This window comes from Myodes glareolus, chromosome 4 (genome assembly GCF_982192425.1).
Source record: "Myodes glareolus chromosome 4, mMyoGla1.1, whole genome shotgun sequence".
In the NCBI taxonomy this organism is placed as follows: domain Eukaryota; kingdom Metazoa; phylum Chordata; class Mammalia; order Rodentia; family Cricetidae; genus Myodes; species Myodes glareolus.
This window is the reverse complement of record NC_142029.1, coordinates 103,637,190-103,661,819: the sequence shown is the minus strand read 5'-3', so window position 1 is coordinate 103,661,819 and position 24,630 is coordinate 103,637,190. Positions and strand designations below refer to the sequence as shown.

The 24,630-nt window shown below is 44.9% G+C and overlaps 2 protein-coding genes across 8 annotated transcripts in view; one reads left to right on the top strand and one right to left on the bottom strand.

Annotated features, from left to right (window-relative positions):
* The window catches only part of Matcap2 (microtubule associated tyrosine carboxypeptidase 2), a 63,699-nt gene extending 50,892 nt beyond the window's left edge, over window positions 1-12,807 (top strand). For 3 of the 7 annotated variants that reach the window (XM_085689809.2, XM_085689811.2, XM_048446620.3), the window contains 6 exons: window positions 334-477; window positions 1,750-1,882; window positions 2,748-3,053; window positions 7,521-7,618; window positions 12,188-12,304; window positions 12,495-12,807. In XM_085689809.2, coding sequence (XP_085545935.1) covers window positions 334-477; window positions 1,750-1,882; window positions 2,748-3,053; window positions 7,521-7,618; window positions 12,188-12,304; window positions 12,495-12,596 — 900 coding nt within the window. In that variant the 3' untranslated portion in view covers window positions 12,597-12,807. Of the gene's footprint in view, window positions 1-333; window positions 478-1,749; window positions 1,883-2,747; window positions 3,054-7,520; window positions 7,619-12,187 lie in introns of all 7 variants that reach the window. The other 4 variants (XM_085689810.2, XM_048446621.3, XM_085689812.2 and 1 more) reach the window with 3 other exon arrangements.
* A 6,862-nt stretch (window positions 12,808-19,669) lies between these two features.
* Window positions 19,670-24,630, bottom strand: part of Rp9 (RP9 pre-mRNA splicing factor) — a 28,495-nt gene continuing 23,534 nt past the window's right edge. Inside the window, exons 5-6 of the mRNA XM_085689814.2 lie at window positions 21,039-21,100; window positions 19,670-20,226 (exon numbers count right to left, since the gene is read on the bottom strand). Of these exons, the coding sequence (XP_085545940.1) occupies window positions 20,037-20,226; window positions 21,039-21,100 (252 nt within the window). The 3' untranslated portion in view covers window positions 19,670-20,036. The remainder of the gene's footprint in view (window positions 20,227-21,038; window positions 21,101-24,630) is intronic.

Genomic DNA, 24,630 nt, shown 5'->3' with positions numbered 1-24,630 from the left:
TACTCTGGCTAAAGACATGAGAAGACAGGAAAGAAGAGTGTTGTTCACAAGCCTTCTTCCCTTTGGACCTTTGTAGTCAGTCTCACTGTGTAGCCCCAGGAGGATCTTACTCTTTAGACCATGAATGCAATGCTGGGCCAGTAAGAAGAACATTTGCAAATTTGGGGAAGTCGGTGGAAACTGTTTAAACTTTGAAAAATACGCAGCTGGGAATGCAGCTTAATTCAGTAATCAATAAATCTGAACAAGTCTTGACAAATTAGGTGATAATTAGCTCCCTTCGTCTCAGAGTGGCATGAGCTGTTCACTGTCCTATCTCCCTTTCTTTTACAGTCCATCAATATTATGGAGCTGACTTTACAGAAATACGGAAGTTACGAGAAATTCGAACAAGCTACTGGGGGTAGCTTGTTGTCTAAATCTCGAATCTGGAGTCATGTTAGGAAGTACATGGTGAAGGAAGGCTGCCTAGGAGAGGTATGGGCCGTGGGTGACTTGGGGACCTGGCTGTGATGTTGGCATTTGCAGTCGGTGCCACATACATTTTTTTTCTGCAGGTTTTGTCTGATCAGTCCCTTTAACTCAATGAACTGGCCTCTTGCCACCTTTCTTTTGCTCTTACTTGATTCTTATATGTGTAGCTTATGGTATTTTGTGTGTTACTCAGGGAGAATTGCTGAGAGAATTTGCTGCAGTGTTGTCTTATTGATAGACCAGTCTCACTCATCAGTCTCAAAACCTTGACACTGACAAGGAACAGGTCCTCCCCACTCCCCACCCATGAGCTGGTTCTTCCTAGTCCCTGTGTGGATTCTGGGGCTCAAACTTGAGTTATCATCTTGCAGGGCAAGCACCTTTGTCCACTGAGCCATCTTGTCACTCCCTCCCCCTTTTTAAAGTACTGAGACTTGAACTCAAGGCCTTGGGCAAGCACTCTACCTTGAAACTCTATTCCCTCTTCTTTTTGCTTGAGACAGAATTTTACTAAATTGCTCAGGGTGGCCTTGAATTCTCTCTGTAGTCAACTAGACCTTGTTCCTCTTGCCTTGGTTCTCCTAGTCCCCACTGTACCCCTTTCTTAAAATTACAAATTTTAGTTCTGTCTTCCTTTAGCACAGCCATCTACTTTCTTTGTTTTAAAGATAGGCTCTCTCTCTCTCTCTCTCTCTCTCTCTCTCTCCTCTCTCCTCTCTCCTCTCTCTCAAGTGCTGTTTGCTAACTGTCCTGGAACTGGCTGTGTAGACCAGGGTAGACTTGAATTCACAGAGATCCCCCTGCCTCTGCCTCCCAAGTTCTGGGATTAAAGGCATGCGCTACCACAACCAGCCTCCTTCACTTTTTTTTCAGTCCAATAAAGGTTCTTAAATTCTCAGAGGGTTAAGATTAGAAGGTTCAAATGTGACCAGATGTACATTTTATCAACTTAATTTAATTCAACTTAGTTAATGTATGGGCCGTTATTTTTGTAAAAAAACTTTCTCTTTTTTCCCAGTCTATTTGTGTGTGTGTGTGTGTGTGTGTGCATGTGTGTGTTATATAATTATATATTTGTATGAGTATGTTTGTGGGAACATGCATGCCACAGTGTGTATGGTGGTCAGGGGACAAGGGAACAACTTTTGGGAGTTGATTTTCCTTCTAACATATCAGTTTTGGAGAGCTTGGGTTGACAGTCTTTATGTTTTGAGTGCCCTAACCCACTGGGCTGTCCTCCCAGCCCTATATATGTGTTTTCTTTTCTCTACCTAGATTGTAGTTCATCTCACTGAAGACCTGCTTTCCAGGGCATCCATGACAGTAGTAAATGGATGCCCAACTCTAACCATCAATATTTCTACTGCGCGAGAGCATTGGCTGGAGGGGATGCTGAGGCATGAGATAGGTAGGACAACCCTTTCCACTGACTCACTTTACTGTCACGAATTCCCCCCTAAGGAAGTATTCTTCCAGAGTGTATGGTTTTTCCCTAGCAATATTTAGTAAAAATTCATGAGGTTGTTAAGCTTTACTTACAGTGTATGTCGTTTCAAATTATAATTTTAGAACACTATCTTGGAAATTCATTTCAGTCCTTTGGGTTTTAGTCTTCCATTTGAAGTTGAGGGGACGCATGCTTAGGAAAGAAAAGGAAAAGTTACCCTTCTCTGAGTGAAGAGAGAACCAGTCAGGATTAACATGCTTCCCTGGCTGCTGTCCCACAAGCTTTCTGAGAAGGGAAGGTACATTATCTCTTTAAAGGGATATTTGTATCCCTTTACAAATATTACACATAAAGAGAAAATTTACACACGAAGAGAGTATCTGGGTCTTTGATCTGTGAAAGACCTTTTTCTGGCTTTAGAATCTTGAGGATTTTTTTTTCTTTAACTTTTAATTTGTTTTCTGAGATAAGTTCTCATATAGCCCAAAAAAGACAACTTGAGAAAGAAATGTTTATTTTGACTGATGTTTTTGTAGGTTTAAGCTCCTTACTGCCTTTGAGCCTGGTAAGACAGCTAGTAAGACATCATGGTGGTGTATGTGGCCACCGAACACGGCCAAGACAGCAGAGAAGGCAGAGGAAAGGCTCCACACTGTCACTAGGCCTTACCCTGGGCCTACCACCTCCCAGGAGCGCCGCATTGGGGACAAGCCTTTAGCACTTAGGACTTGGAGGGAGAATATTCCAGATCTAAATGCAAATTTTTCTTTGGGGAACGTATCAAAACAGTGTCATTGCCTGTCATTCATACTTTTTCTCTGTGTAGGCACGCATTATTTTCGGGGAATTAACAACCTTCAGCAGCCATGGAACAGTTGGATTGGCCGCAAAAAACATGAGCTAAAGCCGAACAACCCTACCGAGGAAGGGCTGGCCAGCATCCATAGCGTCCTGTTCAGAAAGGACCCCTTCCTGTGGAGGGCCGCCCTCCTGTACTACACAGTGTATCAAGCCAGCCAGATGTCTTTCTGTGAGCTCTTCAAAGATATTGGCAAGTTTGTCAAGGACCCTAATACAAGATGGGATTACTGTGTAAGAGCCAAGAGAGGGTGGACTGATACTTCCCAGCCAGGTAAGTGTCCCTCTGTGGCAGGATTCTGACTGTCTGGCTAGTTGTTAGCTAGTGATTCCCTGTTAAGCAGGAGGATAACAAGTTTAAGGCTGGCCAGCTATATAGTGAGACCCTGATTTAAAAAGGCCGGGAGGGTCAGCAAGATGACTCAGCAGGTAAAGGTGCTCGCTGCCAAACCTGATGGCCTGAATTGGATCCCTGAGACTTCACATGGTGGAAGGAGAGAGGTGACTTCTACAAGTTGCCTTCTGATCCGACCACTTGAGCACTATGACACACACACACACACACACACGTAAAAGTTTTTGAAACTTAAAAAATAGAATGAGCACACATACAACCTTCTTGATCAACCAATCACTAACCAGCTATTAATTTTTTTTGCTATTTTTCTCATTTTCTAAGATTTACTTATTTATTTTTACTTATGTGTATGTGTCTGTGCCTCCATGAGTTCATGTACATCATGTGTGTACCTGGTGCTCTCAGAGGCCCAAGGGCATCAGAATCCCTGGAAATTGAGTTCCAGCAGTTGTGAGTTACCTGATGTGATGATGGAAACCCGACCTGTGTCTTTTGTAACAGCAGTAAGCATTCCTAACCACAGAGCCGTCTCTCCAGCCTTTAGAGAAACCTTTATTGAGATATTGGAGATGGCATATGCCTTACAATTAGTTCATCTATTTAAAATGTAAACTTCATTGTTTTTTCAATATTACAGAGCCACACAGTTATCACCACTAATTTTGGAATATTCTCTTCACCTAGCCCCCCCCCCCAGGCTCCCAAGAAACAGATGTCCACTAGAATCCATGTCCTATCTATTCTCTCTCAGCTTCCAGGCAGTATTTTTAGTGGGTTTTCCTTTCAGTTTCTGTAAATTTACCTACTTTGAATATGTCATATGAATAGAATTATAATTTGTGATCCTTTTTGCTGGATTCCCCCAATCATCAGGACCTTCCCCTTTCCCTCAGTTTTGGTTTTTCTTGTTGAAGCTATCTCACTGTGTAGCCCTGGATGACCTGGAGCTAACTCTGTTGACCATGGTGGCCTCAAACTCACAGAGATTCACCTGCCTCTGCCTCTGAGTGCAGGGATTAATGTCATGGGAAACCAGACTTGGACAGATGTTTTCAGATTGATACTGTGGCTGAAATAATTCTTTATTCTTTTGCCAGCTGGCAGTCGTTCATTAGTCTCCGTCTTTAGGCCCTCAGGGATAGCGCTGCTGCTGCTGTGTTCTGTTACTCTCCCTGTGCATCTCCCTCCATAGCTCATCCTGGGAACTCTTCCGCCTCCGCTTCCTGGGTGTTGACATTACAAGCATAAGCCACCTCTGCCTAGAAGTAGAGTAGTCCAGGAACAGGGTTGAGCTTCGGAGGCTCCGCCCGTGACTCTGCTGGCTCACATTCACCAGTGTTAAATAGTCCTCTCCACATCTCTGCTAACATTTGTGATTTCCATGGTTTAAACCAGCAATTGGTTAAAATGTGAAACTGCATCTTACTGTAGTTTTGATGTGTGTTTACCTGATGATTATGGTGTTGAACATCTTTTAATTTGTTTAGTTGATCTTTGTATTTCTTTAAAAGAACTATCTGGGTTTTTTTTGTTTGTTTGTTTTCAGATATTTTTACCATTCAGTTTCTTGATCATGTTGTCTTTGACAGCTCCAGTCACCTATCCATACTGAGGATACAGAAGCAGGGTTAGGTTTTTAGTGGAGAGGAAACATGTTTGTGACAATCAGAGGTCAGCTTCCAGTATCCTTGTCAAAGTGCCATATACTTTCTTAGTATGCTTTTATTTGAAGAAATTTTTATTTAGTTTTTAGTGCGTGTGTGTGTATGTGTTTGTGATATGTTTGTACAGGTGCACAGGTGCCATGGCAGGCATGTGGAGATAACAGGACAACTTCTGAGAGTCCATTCTGTCCTCCCACTTTACTGAGGAAGAAACAGGAGACAACATGCTTCCGCCATGTTACCTGCTCTAGGCTGGCTGGCTCCCCAAGCTTCTCAGGAGGCTCCTGCTACAGATGCTACCACTGCATCCAGCTTTTCACATGGGTTTCAGGGCTGGAACTCGGGGAGTCAGGTGGACATGCTAGGGCTGCTTAGCAGGACTTATCTCGGGGAAAAGCTTGAGGCAGCTCAGGGGGCTCACAGTGGGCTTACCATGATGGAAACATATCACACACACACACACACACACACACACACACACACACACACACGCACTAAAAAAATAAATAAAAACATACTATGAAGATATATGGCACTTTGACAAGGATACTGTGAGCCCCCTGAGCTGTCTCAAGCTTTTCCCTGAGATAAGTCCTGCTGAGCAGCCCTAGCCAGCCTAGAACTCCATTTGTAATCCTTGTTGGCCTTGAACCCACACTTGCTGGATTCAAACCGTGTGCCACCATGACCTACCACCATACTCCCCACCCCCATTTTAAAAATAATTGAGACAAAGTCTCAATTGTATACCCAAGAATGGCCTTAACTGGATTCACTTCCATACCCAGGAAGTGACTGTGCTGCCTACCCAACTTTGTTTTTCTACCTTATATTTTGAGACAGAGTCTCTGACTTGGACTTAGGAGCATGGGTTCTACTAGAGTGGCTAGCCAGTAAGCTCCAGAGATCCACCTGTCTCCTGCCTTCACAGCACTGGGAATATGTGCACGCATGACCACACCCAGCTCTTTCCATAGGTGCTGGAGGTCAGACTCAGGCCCGAGCTTCCATAGCAAACACTGACTAAACCACTCGAGCTCTTTTCACTTTTTCTTTAATCTTAATTTAAAAATTTTATGTATATGGGTGTTTTGCTTGCATGTATATCTATGCATGCCTGGTATCCATGAAGTACAGAAGGTTTGTTGGATCCCCTGAAACTAGAGTTAGAGATGGTTGTGAGCCTCTGTGTGGGTGCTGGGAATCAAATTCAGGTTTTCTGCAAGAGCAGCAACTCCACCCCTGAAAGCTTTTTTAAAAGAGATATTCTGAGCTGGGTGGTGGTGGCGCACACCTTTAATCCCAGCACTCCGGAGGCAGAGGCAGGTGGATCTCTGTGAGTTCGAAGGCCAGCCTGGTCCACAAGAGCTAGTTCCAGGACAGGCTCTAAAACTACAGAGAAACCCGGTCTCGAAAAGAAACATCCTGAAATTTACATAAATCAAGGACAATTTTAATTATCAGGTTTGTGCAGTGCTGGGAGTCCAAGCCAGGGACTGATTCAACTGAGTACAACTGCATGCACTGATTCAACTGAGTACAAACCTGTGATGTTAGGTTTTTGTTTTGTTTTAAGATAGAGTCTCAATGTAAGCCTGGCTGACTAGGAACTCCCTATGTAGATCAATCTTGGCTTTCTGGTTTTTAAACCATTAAGTCATAGTTTTAGCTGGGTGTGATAGCACATGCCTGTAATTCCACTCTTGGGAGGCTGAGGTGGGAAATGGATGTGCCTTCAAAGCCAGCCTGGGTTTCACAAGAGTCAGTTTCACTGACAGTTGCTAGACGTAGGTTTTTAGAATTGAACTCAGGTCCTCATGTTTAAGAGGCAAGCTCTTTACAGACCGAGATGTTTCCTGAGCCTGAAATCTTAGTTTTGATTTTTTGAGACTAAAACAAAACAATGCTTAGCACAGAGCAAACAGAAGAAAAGGACAGGCAAGCACCCCTCATCTCCACAGCGCCCTCGTGAGACCACTCCCCTCGCTCCCCATCACACCAAGGCATCACCTTCATGCTCAGTGTGTGGGTGGGGGAATGTTTGTAAGGTACTGACTTTTAAGTCCCAGTCTTTAAATTTGGGGAGGATGTCAATTTAATTAACAAAATGCAGTAAAATAAGTTTTTTAGGTCAAAGTACTGGACTGTGTGTATGATCAATACTATTTTGTTACTTTTCAAGATCTTGTATTTTATGAATAAATAAATAATAAATAAATAAATAGTTGAATAAAAACAAACATGGGCCGGGCATGGTGGTGCATACTTTTAATCCCAGCACAAAACAGAAGCAGGTGGATCTCTCTGAGTTCAAGGCTAGCCTGGTCTACAAAGAGTGCCAGCACAGCTAAAGCTATCTAGTGTGTGAGACCCTGTCTCAAAAAATAAAAGTAGGATATTTTAAAAACCAGAGCTGCTCCTACGAAAAGAGAATGGTTAGCATCTAATTTTATGTTTCTTTAAACATTAAAAAGTAATCACTGAGACTGGAAAAATGGCTTAGCAATGAAATGTGTGCTGATTGTGCAGAGGATCTGCATCCACTTCCCATTACCCACTCTGGGCAACTCACAGCTTCAGCCGCAAGAGATGTAATGCTTCTGGCCTCCTCAGGTTTCCATACTGAGGTAAACACACACCACACACACATACACACACACAAAAATTAAAAATAGTCTTTTAAAGAGAAAGAAAGTAACCCTTCTTCTGGTTCCTCCAGGGTGTTTCAATAAAGATCAGGTGTACTTGGATGGAATTCTTCAAATCCTTCGATTCAGAGAGTCCATAGACTTTCATCTGCTGACTGCCCTGGGCAAGGTGAGTGCACAGCGACCCAGACCTCCAGCACTCCGTCAGCACTTCCTTCCCATCGACTGTTTGTTACTCTGTTGTTGTTGGAACAAGTTTCTTCTTGTGTGATCAGTAAGAGACAGAGGAATAGAGAATTTGGAAAAATACCTTATTTTTATGTGCATCTTTTAAACAAACAAAACAAAACATCTTTTTGGGTTTGCTTTTGAGTTTTGTTTTTCTGTTATTGAACCAGGATCTCATGGAGCCAGGATAGCCTCCAAATAGATGTGCTGCTGAAGACGACTGTAAACTTGTTTTGTTTTTACCACAGCGCTTTCCTGTGTATCTCTGGCTGGCCTAGGATTCACCTGCCCTGCCTCCTGAGTGCTGAGATTAATGTGTGTGTGTGCCACTATCATTAAGCTTTTTTCTTTTCTTTTCTTTTCTTTTCTTTTTTTTTCTTTTCTTGACAATGTCTGCAGGAATTCTGGGCATGCTCTACCATATCTATCTTTAAAAAGGTTTTCTCAGCCTGGAGAGATGGCTCAGTGGTTAAGAGCACTGGCTGCTCTTCCAGAGGTCCTGAGTTCAATTCCCAGCAACCACATGGTGGCTCACAACCATCTGTAATGAGATCTGGTGCCCTCTTCTGGCCTGCAGGCAGACATTCAGGCAGAACACTGCATACATAATAAACAAACAAACAAACAAACAAATAGGCTTTCTCTGTAAAAGTATGAAGGAAGCTGTAGTTGTGGCACTTTGCCTCTCTAAGCTCTCCTGTGAGCAAGGATATTATCTAATTTATCATTAATTCATTATAACATTAAAATACAGTACCAATCTTGTTTCATGTGGCCATCAGGGACTCAGATGACCAAGTGCTTTGACACTGAATGCTGACATTTGAAAGGAATCCTTTCTACACAACAAGTCATAACAGTGTGCTTCAAATATTCCAGAAACTGGGGATCTGGGGAGATGATTCAGTCCCTCAGAGCCTTTGTTGTTCTTGCAAGGGACCTGAGCTTGGTTCTCAGCACCCCAGATGGAATGGTTCATAACCACCTGTAACTCTACTTTGGGGGACCCATTCTTTCTTTTGACCTCAGTAGGCACCTGCACTCACATGCACACCTGTGCACACCTGCATACACATGCACACCTGCACATATACAAATAAAAATAAGTCTTTAAAAAATGTATTTGGGGAACTGGAGAGATGGGTTAAGAGCACCTGTTACTCTGGCAGAGGATCTGGATTTCATTCTCAGCACACACATGATAGCTTATAACCATCCATAACTCCAGTTCCCGGGGATCCAGAACCCTCTTCTGTTCTTCTTCAAAAGTACCAGTCACATATGTCATACACAGATATACATGCAGACAAATAAACACATTTTTTAAAAAAGTTTAAAATATGTCTATATTTAGGAAGTCGTGTTGCAAACAGATACACTGCCATCTGGCCTCTGCTACTCCGCTTACTGAGCACAGGCAGGGTAGATTTCAGTGTCATTCTTGGGCGCTAGGAATTTGGAAACAGTTAGTGAGCATTGGCCTCCACTCAAGCCAGCAGTCACATTCACTCCTACAAGACAGCAGCTTGTCTGCAACTCTCTAATTTTATTAATTTATTTTGAGATAGGGTCTCTGTCTTAGTTGGGTTTTATTGCTTTGAAGACACCATGATCATGGCAACTCTTATAAAGAAATCATTTAACTGGGGTGGTTCACTTACAGTTTCAGAGTTCAGTCCATTATCATCATAGTAGGAAGCACGGCGGGGTGCAGGCAGACATGATGCTGGAGCTGAGAGTGCTACATCTTGCAGACAGCAGGAAGTCAACTGACTGTCACACTGTGGGAAGCTTAAGCAAAAGAGACCTCAAAGCCTGCCCCCACAGTGGCACACTTCCTCCAACAAGGCCGCACCTCATAATAGTGACACTCCATTTAGGGAACATTTTCTTTTAAACTACCACCACAGTCTCACTCTGTAGCCCTGGGTGGCCTTGAACTCAACAGCTGTGCCTACCTCCTGCACCAGCACTGCTGCTTTCCCTGCTCTCTGTGTTCTAAACCCACCTTGTCTGGTGCAGCTCCCTCAGCTCGGCCAGCGCCACAGTTGCAGAGTGAAAGACCTTTCCTTAAGGATTGTTGTGCTGGTTTTCTCTGTCCAAACCACTGAGACTTTTCCTTGCCAACAGGGAGGCTGTTCTGTTTTCTTATCCTTTGCGTGTTCACTGGGCCAGCATGTTTCATTTCCTTCAGGCACGGTGCATGTTGCAGCTTCTCTTTCCTTGCGGCATGCACTGTTTACTGTGTTTACTCATTTCTTGTCTTACTTAAAGGGTTTGAATTTTTTTTTTTTATACAGAGGCTGTTGTAGGGCGATTAATTGGCTATATATGTTGTTAAATTGAAATACTATGAGAAAAATTATCAAAATATGCTAAAGAGAGGAAATAAGTCAATATTGTTTAAAAATGTTGCCATTTGGGCTGGCATGCTGGTTCTGCGGGTAAAGGCGCTCACCCAAGCTGAACAACTGCCAAGTTGTGCTTGCACCTTCCAGTGCACTAAAGTACACCCACACCCTGCTCCAGTACATAAAAAATGTGTTTTTTAGACTTCCTGCCAACCCTGGAAGAGTGGTGATCAAAAGTTGGAGTATTGAAAATCAGCCTTACCAGGACAGACTTGGTGCATGCCTTAATCCCACCACCTGGGAGGCTGAGGCAGGCGGATCTCTGAGTTTGAGGCTAGCCTCATCTATATAGTGAGTACTAGTCCAACCAGGGCTACATAGTGAGAGACTCCTATCTCAAAAGTAAATAAAATCAGCCTTGATTTGGAATTTAAAGGTAAAAGTAACTTACGGAATTATAAGAAGTTTTTTTTTCTCAACTAGATCCCCTTCTATTTTCATGGGCATGTTTGCTTTGAGACAGGGTCTCTCTCACTGTAAAGCCCTGACTGTCCTAGAACTCCTGTGTAGACAGGCTGGCCTTGAACTCACAGAAATCTGCCTGCTTCTGCCTCCCGAGTCCTGGTATTAAAGGTGTGTGTCACTATTCCCTGCTCCACGTGTGGTTTTTATGACTCAACAAGTTTCTTTACTGTGAAGGGTTGATTATAGACCCATGGGCAACTTGCCAAGGACAACATTGAGGAAAATGTTTCTCCTTTTCCATCAACCACTAACTTCTTACAATCCTCAGGGAACTCAGCATCCCAAACCACTCCCTATTACCTTCTGTCTGACCCTCTGTGATGTGCCCTGAGTGCAGGAGAGAGTGATATAGGTGACTCACTTGTGACTGCCCACTCAAATGCCACTTAGTTCTTGACACTTTGACCAGTTATGCGTCTCTCCATTAACTCCTGCCCCCTGCAAAATGAAGCTGCTCTGACAGCAGATAGCGGTATTCATCCGTGAGCATACACACGGTTATTTAGATGGCGATCGGTAGGAACACTGCCTCCTCTACCAGACAGCAGCAGCAGCTTCCCAACTAGAGTTACGACCTCAATCACAGGCCACAGGATAGCTTTACAGTTCCATTACACAGATTCTTTCTTATGGAGAGAGCCTCAATTCTGACCAAGCAGCAGTTGGCTGTCCCTGTAAGACTTCCACTGCTTGCCCTCAGTGGGCACATCATAGAGACTACAGCTGAGTTAGACTGTGGGTGACAATTCCACCCCAGCAGCCTGCATACCACCACTGGTTCTGGGAAAGCTGGCCAACATGGAGGGTGAGAAGCAAGAGAATATAACAAATTATGTCTGCCAGCTTGATGGGAGAGTCAGGAAGCCAGTCCACAAGAGTTTTCTTCTTCGGGTTTCTTCATGCTAGCTGCATTTTGATTTCCTTATTTAGATTTTTTTCTCTTCAAGACAGGGTTTCTCTGTGTAGTCCTTGCTGTCCTAGAACTCACTGTGTAGACCAGGCTGGCCACCAATTCACGGAGATCTCCCTGCCTGCCTGCCTCTGCCTCCTACGTGCTGGGATTAAAGGCGTGTGTCATCTCTTAAATCAAGAGATTTATTTGAATTTAGTCTCTCCTACCTGAGAATATAGCTCAATGGTAGACTTGCCTAGCATGCTCAAGGCCAAAGTTTGATCCTCAGCATCACCACCAACAAAAGGTACAGTCTGTCCTTACACACAAGAAGCTCACCCACCTGACTTTATACAAACTGATTCAGTTCCAAGATAAGAGTGTGAAGTCAAATACTGATTTTCTCTTTTCTTTTATGCTTATGCTTAGCCATGAGAGGGCATAAAATAATATTTACTGTAGTAAAGGAAAGTAAACAACAATTTTTGTTTGCTTTGTATTTTGTAGCTAGTAACTTGACAGCCCACATTTTTGTTTTTTGTTTTGTTTTGATATAGGATCTCATCTTGTAGCCCAGGCTGGCCTCAAACTCACAGAGATTCACTGATACCTGCCTCCAAGTTCCCAAGTACTGGGGTTAAAGATGAGAGCCACCACACCTGGTCACATATCCATAAGGTCCTGGAGAAAAATTCACTTCCAGAATGTAACTTGTAGTTGTAAAAGCAATTCCTTTTTTCAGGTATCTTATGAAGATGTGGATCGCTTAAAAGGGTTGGCAGTTACTGAGAACATGAGAGTCCCCCACTTCCTGCATGACCATGGCCGCTACATGGAGCACTTGGAGAGGATCATGGAGGTGAATGAGCTGACTGATGCCGAGCTGAAGGACCTCATCTAAGCAGTGGCGGCCACTCCTCCGTGGCTGCACCTGCACCGTAGAGGAGAGTGGTGGCTGAGCTCGGCTTTCCAGAGACCAGCCCTCAGTATCCAGTTGAGATTTAGGTTATATGTAAACCTGAAACTATTTTCCTAAAATGTTTCTGTAGCCTGCAGGAGGAAGTCACTTCTCTCCATCCAGGTCTCAGCAGAGACAGATGAAGACTGCTGCTGCTGAAGACGCCGGGATGAACTGTGAACCCGAGCACTGAGGCCAGCTCCAGGTGGAGGTGGCCAGGTTCCAAGCTGTACTGTATAAACTCCAAGGTTCTATTTCCTCTGCTAAACAGTGGTGATGGTTCTTCTTCGAAATACTCATTTTGTAACTCGCCAAAAGGCTGGCACTATCTAAGAGTTCTTATTTTTCCTATGGTAAGTAATGTTAAAAGGACAATGAAAAGAAATTTGAAAACTTTTCATTAAGCTCTTTGTTTTATACATTTTCATATTTATTTTCTGAGTTTATATAAGCTCGAGAAGGTGTGTGTGTGTGTGTGTGTGTGTGTGTGTGAGAGAGAGAGAGAGAGAGAGAGAGAAAGAGAGAGAGAGAGAGAGAGAGAGAGACAAAGGATCAGACATGGGTATAATCTGCCACTGATCTATACCCAAGGCTCTGGGTTTGTTCCTCCCTGTCCTCCCCCCACCATTTACTCAAGAGGACAGCAGGCGGTTGTGACTAGAGGTCAGGTCACCTGCAGCACAGGGCCTGTCCGGTTACCTCTGAACCACACTGTTGAAAACAGTTACCCTTTAAAGTTCAGCTAGCTTTTAAGATCCTTCCCTTGGCGACGGAATAGAGTGACAGTTCCCTCCAGCAGGGGGCTCGAAAATGAGTCGCTGCTTTCTGCCTTTTATCTTAGTACTTCGTTTGCTCATCCATCCATCCACTCAGATGAAACAGTTAGGAAAGGTGAGGACAGACAGGCTGGCCTTGAATAAACCTGGTCATGGTTCGAAAAAGGAAATTTCTGGGCCTTTGGTCAATTCTGATCCAGCTTGAACTCAGGAGAATTCCATGTACACTTTGCAGCCTGGGCACCTGGGTTCATAATTGGCTTTTCCTACCACTTACCGACCAGCAAGAGTGCTGCTGTAACTGCCCCAGGATTGCTGTGCTGGCTTCCCACACCTCTGAGAGCTCACCTCTGCCTCAGCGCAGGCAGACATGTGCTGGAGACATACACTGTGAAGCCTAGGTGCTAGAAAGCCCGGGTTACGATTCTTCTCCTTCACAGACCACAGACGGGAAGGCTTGCTTCAGAAAATAATGTCACAAGTAAACCCAGGCTCTAACTAAGAGCCGCACCTTTTGCCTTTGGCAGTAGAGCAAGGCCTTTGGGAGCTTGGCAAAACTACCTCTTCACTCCATACCATAATAACCCACAGGTGTCCGTACAGCATTTGCCAGAGGGGCAGGAGTTAGGAGCGGCGAGGTCTGCTCCTGACCCCTCAGGTATGCTCTCCTTGCAGCAGACTCTCCAGCTTCATCTCAAGTTCTCTCGCTTACCTTAATTCAGCCAAGTGACTGCAAGCACGAGAGAGAAGGGCAGTGTTTATGTCCTGGGATCTGCACCCAGATGCTCGCAGTCAACTCTTGCTGGCAGTAACATTGCACGCTTACCTCAGGGTTAAAATGGAAAGGAGAATCTGAGCAGCCTTCATTTCTTGTAGGGTTATCTGCAGTGGTTCCAGAGTGAGTGGGCCTTCTGTCTCTGGCTGGTTTGGAAAGGGAACTGCTTTCTTGCCTTACCACTTTGGTGCAAAAATAAAAAGAATAAAATTCAAAAACATTCTGAAGAGAAAAAATGACCTTAAATTACATTAACTGGTCTTAAAAATCTTCAAAAGTTAACAGCAACTAAAAGTGGTCTCAGAACAACAGAGGGGTCTGAAGACCTGGGACTGTCTTGGAGGTCTTTGGAGAGGCCAGGGATACAGAGCAAGGCCCTATCTCAAAACAACAGCAGCAAAAAAATAAGTTGAGGTTGATGATATTTATTCTCTTTCTTATATTGAGTGTCAGATCAGTTTTTGTTTCCTAAAATAATTTTTAAGGTTTTTTGGACGGCGTATAGCCCTGTCCTGGAACTGACTCTATAGACCAGGCTAGCCTTGAACTCACAGAGAACCACCTGTGTCTCGATAATCCCATCTTCCATCCTCCACTCACCACTGAAACTCACCCTGCTAAGCCAAAACCATTAGCCCCAGAACCCAGAGCCAAGTAAAGCCAAACTCAGGAAAGGAGAAGCAGGCCGAAAGACCCTTGCAGGAAGAGAGCTTTTCTTCCTTGCCCTTCCTGCATAGGCCACCTGGAAGGAGGCAAGTCAGTCATCTTTATGAGGAAACAGAACTCTCCAGAGAAAACAGAGCTTACTCTGCCCAGTGCTGTCTCTACTTGACCTTAGAATGGCACACTGCCACACCCAGCGTGGACAATGAGGCCCACATCTGAAAACCAAAGTGGCCCACAACTAGCTGTGTAGCTTCTGCGCCGCAGAAAGCCTCAGGAATCCCTTGCCCATGTGAGCTACAGTGCCTCTGCCTCCTGTTGCCACTGTCGCTAGCTTTCCAGAGACCCGTTTCTCACGGGTCCCTGCCAACTTCCCTTGCTCCCGATCACAGCAAAATTTGAGCTCCATCATGAGACAACTACTTCATCACGATGGAAGCCAGAGGGCTCCCATGGCCTTGCATCTTCTATTACACAGACACTTGGAACTCTATTTCTCCTTACTAAATATCCTGCTAAAGCACAGTTGTACACTGACCCGGACAGTTACTGCACCCAGCAAACTACTCCAGATCAGTCATTTACCTGGTCATATCGCCCTGTACCTCATGATATTGGTGCACATTGAAGGGTCCTCCTGGTTCTGGGCTGGGTGCTGTCACCAAAGCTTTGCCACTGACATGGCTTGTTCTACCAACAGGATTTAACAGGGCTACCCCCTCCACAGTCTCCAGCATATGCTGCCCTTTCTCAGTGCCACCGTCTCAGCATTTTACAATCAATGCCATAAAAGTGAGGTCTGGGACGCCCCAAAACCTTCTGTAGTGGTGGAATAAGAATGGCCCCTATTGGCTTATATGTTTGAGTGCTTAGTCATCAGAAGCATGAGGGGTGTGGACTTGTTGGAGGAATATGTCACTGGGGTGTACTTTGAGGTTTAGAAGCCCAAACCAGGCCCAGTGTCTCTCTATTCCTGCTGCCAGCAGATTCAGATGTAGAATCTGCAGCTACTTCTCCAGGACCAGGTCTGCTTGCTTGTACCACGCTTCCCACCATGATGAAACCTCTGAAGCTGTAACACTGGCTGTCCACCTTCTGCCCACCTTATCTCCACCCTTCACTGGCTTGGCTACCATTGACAGGAATGAAGATGGGGCACCCAGTCCCAAAGGGCGAATGGAACCAGAGAAATCTCAGAAGCAGAGAGTCTGCACAGTAGCAGTGGAGGAGGGAGAGACACCCCACAGGTGAGAAGCCAGCACTGGCTTCCACTGGCCAACAGAAGTTTCTGTTCAGCGCTCCTACGTCAGGCCTTTGCTGGGTGACATGGCCAGCAGAGGGCTCAAGTGGAGACCTTTGTCATCATCATGTCTCCTCCCCCTAGCCTCTCTATTGCTTGGGGCCCAGTGCTTCCTCTGGGCAGGTGAGCCAAAGCACATGCCACTCCAGGAGCCAAGTGCTGCTCCTGTCCCTCACACTTCTTCCTGTGCTGCCTTGACTCCCACCATTCCTCCCTAAGCTCTCATTCCTTCACCCACTCACTCAGGTTCTGTTATGTGCCTGGTTCTGGATACAAAGATGAATCTATGGGGGGGGGGGAGCATAATAAAGTATCATAAACCAGGCCAGATGGAGCTGGCTTTTAATTCTAGCACATAGGACACAGAGTCGTGTACATCTCTGAGTTCAAGGTCAGCCAGGTCCAGGTCAGCTAAAGCTAAATAGTGAGACTCAGTCTTAAAACGAACAACAAAGCAATAAAACAAAGTATCATAGACTTGGTGGCTGGCAACAACCAAAACAGTCCGTTTCGGAGAAGCCCTGTGTGTCTACACGCTGCTTCTCCTAAGGACACAAGTCCTGTGGGATGCAGGGTCCACCGGCTTCAAAATGAGGTCATCTTAATCACTTTTGCAAGGACCCTTTATACAGGAAGTTACATTATGAGGGACATGATTCGACATATAACAAGGTACCAGCCTCCTGCCTTCAGCTGCTGCTCCTCAGTGACCATGGCTGTATCTTCAGGGGTAGGTGGACCATCTGGCTTCTCTAGATGTCCACAGCCTGGGTGTGAGGGAAGCTGGCAAGCAAGTTCCCCTACAGTGTTCTGTGCCTTATCTACAGTCTCCAGCCCTGAGAGGAACATAACCCATCATGGAAGGTTCCAGAAAGTCAGGCGTTCCAACTGCTCCCAACTTCCTATGCTTCCCACCTCCAGGTACCTGAGCTCAAGCTGTGGAAAACATCTTCTTCCCCAGTCCTTCAAAACCTGAAACAAAGTTTACATTACAGTTTAGGATAAAATGCTGAAACATAAGCTGGCTGGGGCAGCAGGGTGTCCTAAGGTCCTCATCAGGCATCCTGTCCTTCCTCATGTCACCATAAAGGGCCGTAACTCACCACTCCCCACACCTTTGCCCTCAGGCCTTTCTGTGGAAGGTGGCTGTCCATCTTAACCATGGTGTTCCCAGCATTGTCCAGTCCTCGCTCTTGCCCAGGGACTCCTCAGAGCCGCCCCTTGCTCCACGCCACATAGCACGCTGCAAATCTCTGCCGCAAACACTTCTTGTTTTTCAGTTGGGATCTTCTCACTGTTTTGTTTCTTTCTTTGTTTTAAGACTGCCCAGGATGAGCTCAAACTCTCAGCAATCTCCTGCTTCAGCCTCCCAATGTGTTGCGATATAGGTATAGGTATGCCTGGCTTTCTTATAAACACATTTTAAAATCAAATTTTATTTAGTGTGTGAACACACATGCATTTCTGTGAAAATATTTATTTGGATGTATATGTAGCTCGCATGGGCAAGGGATTCCTGTGTTCTGACAGAGCCAAAGTTAGTGTAACTGCATACAGATGGTAATTATCCCAGGAATGGGTCCTGACTTTTTTTTTTTTTTAAGATTTATTTATTATGTACACAGTGTTTAGCCTCCATGTATGCCTGCGGGCCAGAAGAGGGCACTAGATCTCATTGTAGATGGTTGTGAGCCACCATGTGGTTGCTGGGAATTGAATGCAGGACCTCAGGACCTCAGTAGCCGTTGTTGGTTCTAACTTCTGGTGCCTGACCCGAGTGGTTTGTTTTAGATTTAAGCACAGCACAATTCGATAAAAACTATGCTGGCAATGATTAATTCAACCCTGCATGCCCAACAAAGCATACATGAATCTCCTTGAGGACAAAGTAAGCAAAATATAGATCAGATGTGACTACATCAAAGCTATTTGTAAAGTCCATAAAGATAGGTTCTATAGATTGACTGAGAAAAAAACTTTATAGTAACGGCCTGGGAGAAAGACCAATGCCAGAAGTCTCCGGCCACACAGATAGCTCAGCAGATTAGAAGGCACGCCACTCCAGTCCTCTGAGTGGGTAACAGGTAATGCAGTCCTTCCCCTGAAGGAACGACCCTGTACACTAGACTTCCAGGCTCCTCTGTGAACAAAGACCTCTGTGCTCCTCCCTACCCTGGAACCTTTTTTTTTAAAATTTTTTAATTTTAAGGGACTGGAGAAATGGTTCAGCTGTTCAAGAGGATGAACAGGCCATATGTTGTTGTGCACACCTTTAATCCCAACACTCGGGAGGCAGAGACTGGTAGATCCCTGAGCTCAAGGCCAGCCTGGTCTACAGAGGGAGCTTCAGGACAGCCAGAGCTACACAAAAAGACCCTGTCTTGAACACCAAAAAGAGTGTGTACAGCTCTGACTCAACAACAAATACAGCTTCTCTACCTGTAGGACCACCCCTGATCTGTTACAGGCCAGTCTACATTACAGGCACATGCAACATGGGGTAGTTTATGGATATGTTTTGTGATGTTTCCCTTGAGTTTATTTCCAGCCATTTTCTGAGTTAGTGCTTCTGTGACGATCTTAGCACCACGAGACATAGTAAGTGTGGCACAGGCAGGTGTGCGCACGTGTGTACACACACACACACACACACACACACACACGCCTCATTGTTACCGAAAACTCCACCCTCAAATTAATCAACGATGACAGGGGATGCACATTTTGTTTTTTAAGACAAGGTCTCCCCTGGCAGCAAGGCTGGCCTTCAACTCAGATCTCTGCTTACACCTCTTCCTTCTGGGTCCTGGGACTAAAGGTGTGCAGCACTATGCCCAGCTTTTGTTTTGTTTTTATAGGATGGAATTTCCTTGGAATAAGGTGTAGCAGGCTGGGTGGTAACAGGAATACCACCCAAGCCTACACTTACAAGGCAGCAACAAGTACTTGATACTACAAGTGGCCATTTCTGACTCTCATTTAAAAAGCTAAGAACATGACAGTTAGCATAGAAGGCCATTTGTACATAAAAAGCCCTAGGGCTGTTTAGTTAGTTCAGTCTCTAAGTGCTTGCCTTGTAAGCATCATCAAGACCCATGTGAAAAAAGCCAAGCATGGTGGTATATTTCTCTAATTCCAGTGTTGGAGAGATGAAGACAGAATGCCTGGGCTTCCCTGGCCAGTCACCCTAACATTCGTGGGGAACTGTAGGCTAGCGAGGGATTGTGGAAAAAAAAAGGACACCTAAGGAGTGACACCTGAGGTTGTTCTCTGCCCCCCTCACCCTCGTGCACATGAGCACACAAAAGTTCTATATACATCTGGCACGGTTGGCAAAAGCTCTTAATCCCAGCACTTGTGAGGCAGAGGCAAGCATTTCTCTGTTAGTTTAAAACTAACCTGTCTACACAGCCAGCTCTGGACCTGACAGAGCTATAGTCAGACCCTATCTCAAAATGAAACAAAGCAGCATCTTATTTATTTTGTTGATGGCATACAATCCTTTAATTTTTTTCTTTAAAGATACGGTTAGCCCAGGCTGGCTGTGAACTCAGCAACCTTCCTGTATCAATCTCTCCCAGAGCTGGAATTGGAGGCATATGCATACACCTAGGTGTGCGTGAGATATTTCTAAAAAACTCCAAAGCAAACTGCTAAGCCAACTAGAAAGGGGGTAAAAAAGGAGTGTGTGGCTTTTAGACTTTTTAGACTTTTTTAGACAGGCCCACCTGTCTGAATTAATAATGACTATATTTAAAAAATAAATCATGAACTTTTATTATCCCGAACCACAGACAAGGGCAAGCCTGAGTTCATGGGAACTGAGCTGCCACACCATGGAGGGCAAAAGCTGGCAACACCCTAGGGTGTTTCCTGAGTCTCCATCACCTCCCCTGCGGGTGGCCTATTAAAGCAATCACAGACACAGTGACCACCAGGGAGAGAACACAGTTGCTGTTGGCAGCCACACCAGGAAGCCCGCCTGCCCTGCGGTGGTCACGTGGTACCAGAGGGTGGGAATCTGCAGCTGTGCCAGGTGTCCCTCCTAGTCCTGTCTGTCGCTCTCAGGGCAGCTCTGTTCTTCGGCCTGCGGGTGAACTTGAGAATCTGCATCAGCTGTCACTCTGAGTCTGAACTCTCACTTGACTTTGAAGCCTTGTGCTTTCGTTTCTTCTTCTTTTTCTTCTCCTTCTTCCTTTTCTTATGTTTTTCTTTCTTCTTCTTTTTCTTGCGTTTCTCTTTGCCTGACGAACTGGAGCTGCTCTCATCTGAGGTGGAGTCCTCCAGTAACTTTTTTAACTGCTGGATCCTAAACAGACCCATCAGAACAACATTTCACTTAAAAGCCGCTGGGAGCTGAGGGAATCATGAATAACTACCTTGCTAAAGACAACCCGGTTCATTGTCCTAAATAGCTGTGCATACTCCGGTAGCCCTTGTAACTCCTAGCAAGTGCACACCTACTGAAACACCCACCACTGTTTATAGTAACTCAGCTCCTCAAGGGCCACAAGACAACTATTAGAAAACCTTTCTGCTTTGGTGACAGGGTCCCAATGTATTCTAGCTAGCCTCAACTCATATGTAGTCAAGGGCGACCTTGAACTTCTGATCCTCCTGCTTACACCTCCTAAGTGATGGTGGTATAGGTGTGCATCATAATACCTGGTGTATGAATTCTGGGGATCAAACCGCACCCAGGGCCTTATGCATGCTAGGTAAGTACTCTACCAAGAAAACTACACCCCACCCCCTTCCTTAATCTTGTCCTTATGCCTGTCACCTCAGCACTCCTTAGGCTGGCACAGGAGGGCTAGAATTTGAAGCCAGCTTGAGCTTCATGCAATAAAACAGACGCAGACACAGACACACAGACACACAGACACCCACCCCCCCAAAGATACAGCACAATATGATTGTGCTCGAGGAATGCCTACTGCTTACTTAGGGAACCGGCCTACTCATTACACGAACATCTCTGTTCAGTGACAAGTCTTGCTCTCCCAGCGATTCAGTTAATGTACTAGGATTACAAACTGTCCCCCATATATTGGAACTTGTTTATAATTCTGCGCAGTTTCAGATTTGAAGAGGACATTGGTAGCCATGCAACAGCCTTACCTTACATCCTTTTCGTGTCTTTTATTTTCGCGAATGATATCATACATGGGATCTTCATGTGCCTTAAGGGTAAGAGAGAGTTAAATTTTTGGTTAGTTATCATGGACTGCTTTATTATGTAAAAATTAATCTCTATTAATTGAAACTGGTATTTGATGTAGATTTTTTTTTCCTCTTTATTTAGCCTCGAGTGCCTTCAAATTTGCTGTGGAGCTCATACTGGCCTTGAATTTTTAATCTTACCTCCTTGGTCTCCTGAGTGCTGGGGTCAGTTAGCTTCCTGTAGCTTGATGACATGTATTCAGATCTGAGTTTCTTCTCAGGCCAGCTTTGAACCTTCTATGATGCTGAGGACAACCTTGACCTTAAACTCCTGACCCTCCTGCTTCCACCTCCTAAAGTGCTAGATTACAGCCTTTTGTTAATAGCTTATTCTGAGAGAAGGTCTCACTTTGTCATCCAAGGTCACCTCATATTATGTCAGTCTTGTGTCAATCAACAAAGTGCTGGGACCCCAAACAATAAGCACCACAGCCACCTCACAATAAATTTTAACCCCCCGAAAGGACTATAATTATTGTTTGCGACAGTTCTTTACTGACCTGGAACTCACTGGGCAGACCAGGCTGACCCTAACTCATGGTGGTCCCCCTGCTGCAGCTATCTGAATGCTGGATTACAGCTGTGTGCCCATGCCTGGCTTACACTGTAAACACTGTAAGGCTATAAAATGCCTCTCCAATTAGAATATACAGGAAATAACTAACTATTCCATATAAAGAGATACAGGAGGGGCTGGAAAGATGAACACGCGCTGCTCCTCCAGAGGACATGGTTTCCATTCCCAGCATCTACATGACAGATAGCTCACAAGCCTCTGCAACTCCAGTTCCATGGGATCTGAAGCCCTCTTCTGGGCTCTCCGGGCATTGCATGCATGAGGTGTCCAAATATGCAGGCAAAACATTTATCCACACAATAAAAACAAATCTTTAAAAACTTTAAATAATGATCTCTAACAAGGCAGTTCTGCTTCTCCTGGGTGCTGGGATTACAGGCATGAGGTAGCACCTTTGAGACAGGCAAGCACAGAAGCCTGGAACTCCTCTTTGGTTTTGGTTATGTACTTGCTAGCCTATGCACACACTCTAAACAATGGAGGAAGTTCCTCTTCCCAGTGGTCTCCAAACACATACAAATTCTGTCTAATGTGAAGATACAAATGTAGAGAGCAAGCTGTGCTGGACAGGTTTTAGGGTCATGAGTGATAAGAAAAAACTTTGTGTGTGTGAGAGAGAGAGAGAAGACAGGGTTTCTCTGCCCTGGTTGTCCTGGAACTCGCAGAGATCCGCCTGCCTCTGCCTTTAAGTGCTAACATTAAAGGTGTGCACCACTCCGCCCAGCCACTAAGTGAACTTTTAGGGAGAATGCCTATGTATAATGTTATCATCTTATGCCTATGTATAACGTGCGTGCATATCATTATGTAAGGTATGCATTATGGTAAGAGACAGTTCAGAAAAAAAAGTGGTTCTATAACTCAATCTATTAATCAAAATAGAAACCTACTCTATGCCTAGTGACCAAAACCCTCTCTTCTTTAGACCCCATAAAAAGAAGCTGAAGGCCGGAAGCAGGCCCTCCATCCCTTGACTCAGGGGGGCTTGTGTCAATCTTTTTGTTGTTTCTTTTTTAGAGGCAGGACCTCACTACGTATCCCTGGCTGGCACAGAATTCACTATGTAGACCAGGCTGGCCCAGAACTTAAGAGATCCAACTGCCTCTGCCTCTTGAGTGCTGGGATTAAAGGTGTGTGCCATGCCCAGCTCTCCTGTGTCAATCTTGATAGTAGATTCATTCCTAACATGTTCTGTTGCTTTGATTTGAATGACATACTCTTGCTCTTTGCAAATCTGTGTGTGCTTTTAGTCATTATCTTTTGAACAGCATTTTAGTTTTTATTTAAGTGCATGTGTGAATGTATGCCATGTATGTGGGGGTGCCCGTGGAGGCCAGAAAAGGGTGTCATATACCCTAGAACTGGAGTTACAGTAGATTTAAGCTACCTAATGTGGGTGCTGGAAACTAATGTGGGTCCTCTGGAAAAGGGGCCAAGTGCCTTTAACCATTGAGCAATCTCTCCAGTCCCATCATTATTATTTTAACATTTAGAGTGTGTGTGTGTGTGTGTGTTGTGTGTATGTGTATGTGTGTATGTGTGTGTGTGTGTACAGCAATGTGCACATGCTTGTGCGCCACTGTGGCTTATGGAGGTCAGAGGACGACTTTCAGAAGTCTCCTTTTCCTTTCACCATGTGGGTTCTGGGGATCAAACTCAGGCCAGCTGGCTTGGCATTGGTGCCTCTCTACCCCCAGAGCTAAGAATACAGAAATAGGGGTCAACAAGATTGGCCAACTGAGTTTGATCCCTAAGACCCATGTGGCAGGAGAGAACTGACTCTCAGGCTGTCCCACATCCACGAGTGCCATGGCAAACACAAACTCACACACACACTAAATATTAGGAAAAATTGGGAAAAAAAGGAAGAGCCCAAGAAACACCCAGCCCGGAACTGAGCATTGCTAGAACCACTACTGAAAGATCTAAACACTAGAAACACAGGCTGGGTGTGGCTCAGCTGGGAGAGAGCAAGACATACGTAAAAATAAACTTAAAAATCTATCCTCTCACCAACCAGGTGTAATTGGTGTTAATTTTGGTATACCTTATAACAATAATTATTTTAAAATTTTTCAAGAGAGGATTTCTCTGTGTAATAGTCCTGGCTGTCCTGGAACTCACTTTGTAGGCCAGGCTGGCCTCAAACTCACAGAGATCGGCCTGCCTCTGCCTCCCAAGTGCGGGTATAAAAGGTGTGTGTCATCACCACCTGTCTTTTTTTTTTTTTTTTGGTATATTTTATAAAGAATTTGAGCCATAAGATATATACAACTTTTGTTTCTTTGTTTTATTAAAGAGAGAGTCTCACTGTGCAGCCCCATGGGCCTGAAACTTGCTGTGGAGACTAGGCTGGCCTCAAGTTTGGAGACAGAAGTGGCTTGCCTCTGAGTGATGAGGCTACAGATATGAACTCCCAGGCACAACCACGGGTTGTTTCTCACTTGGGTTTTCATGAGCCCCTTCCCCTAACAGTTTGCAGTCTTCAACATCATAGTGCTATGGCTGGGACTGTACGGCGTGCACAATGCTCCCCTAGAATGCAGGAGGCCCTGGGCTCAAGCTCTAAATCACAGAGTCTAGACACTGCTTTCCCTTTTTCATTTTCATTTTGGAGAATTGTCTTTGTTCGTGTTTTTGCATGTGTAAACAGCTGCACCTGTTAGTGCATGTCTGTGTATGTGTATGGTTATGTGTGCATGTGTGTATGTGCAAATGTCAAAGCCCACGGTTGACTTCAGGAGTTCATCTTATTCACTGAGGCAGGGTATCTCAATTAAGTCAGAGTCCCCAAGAAAGCTAGTTTTGTCAGTGATCCCCTTTCTACCCTCTGTGCACTGACCAATGTCTACCTAGCATTTGCACAGATGATGGAGAGTCATACTCCTGTCCTTGTGCTTGCTTGGCAAGAGC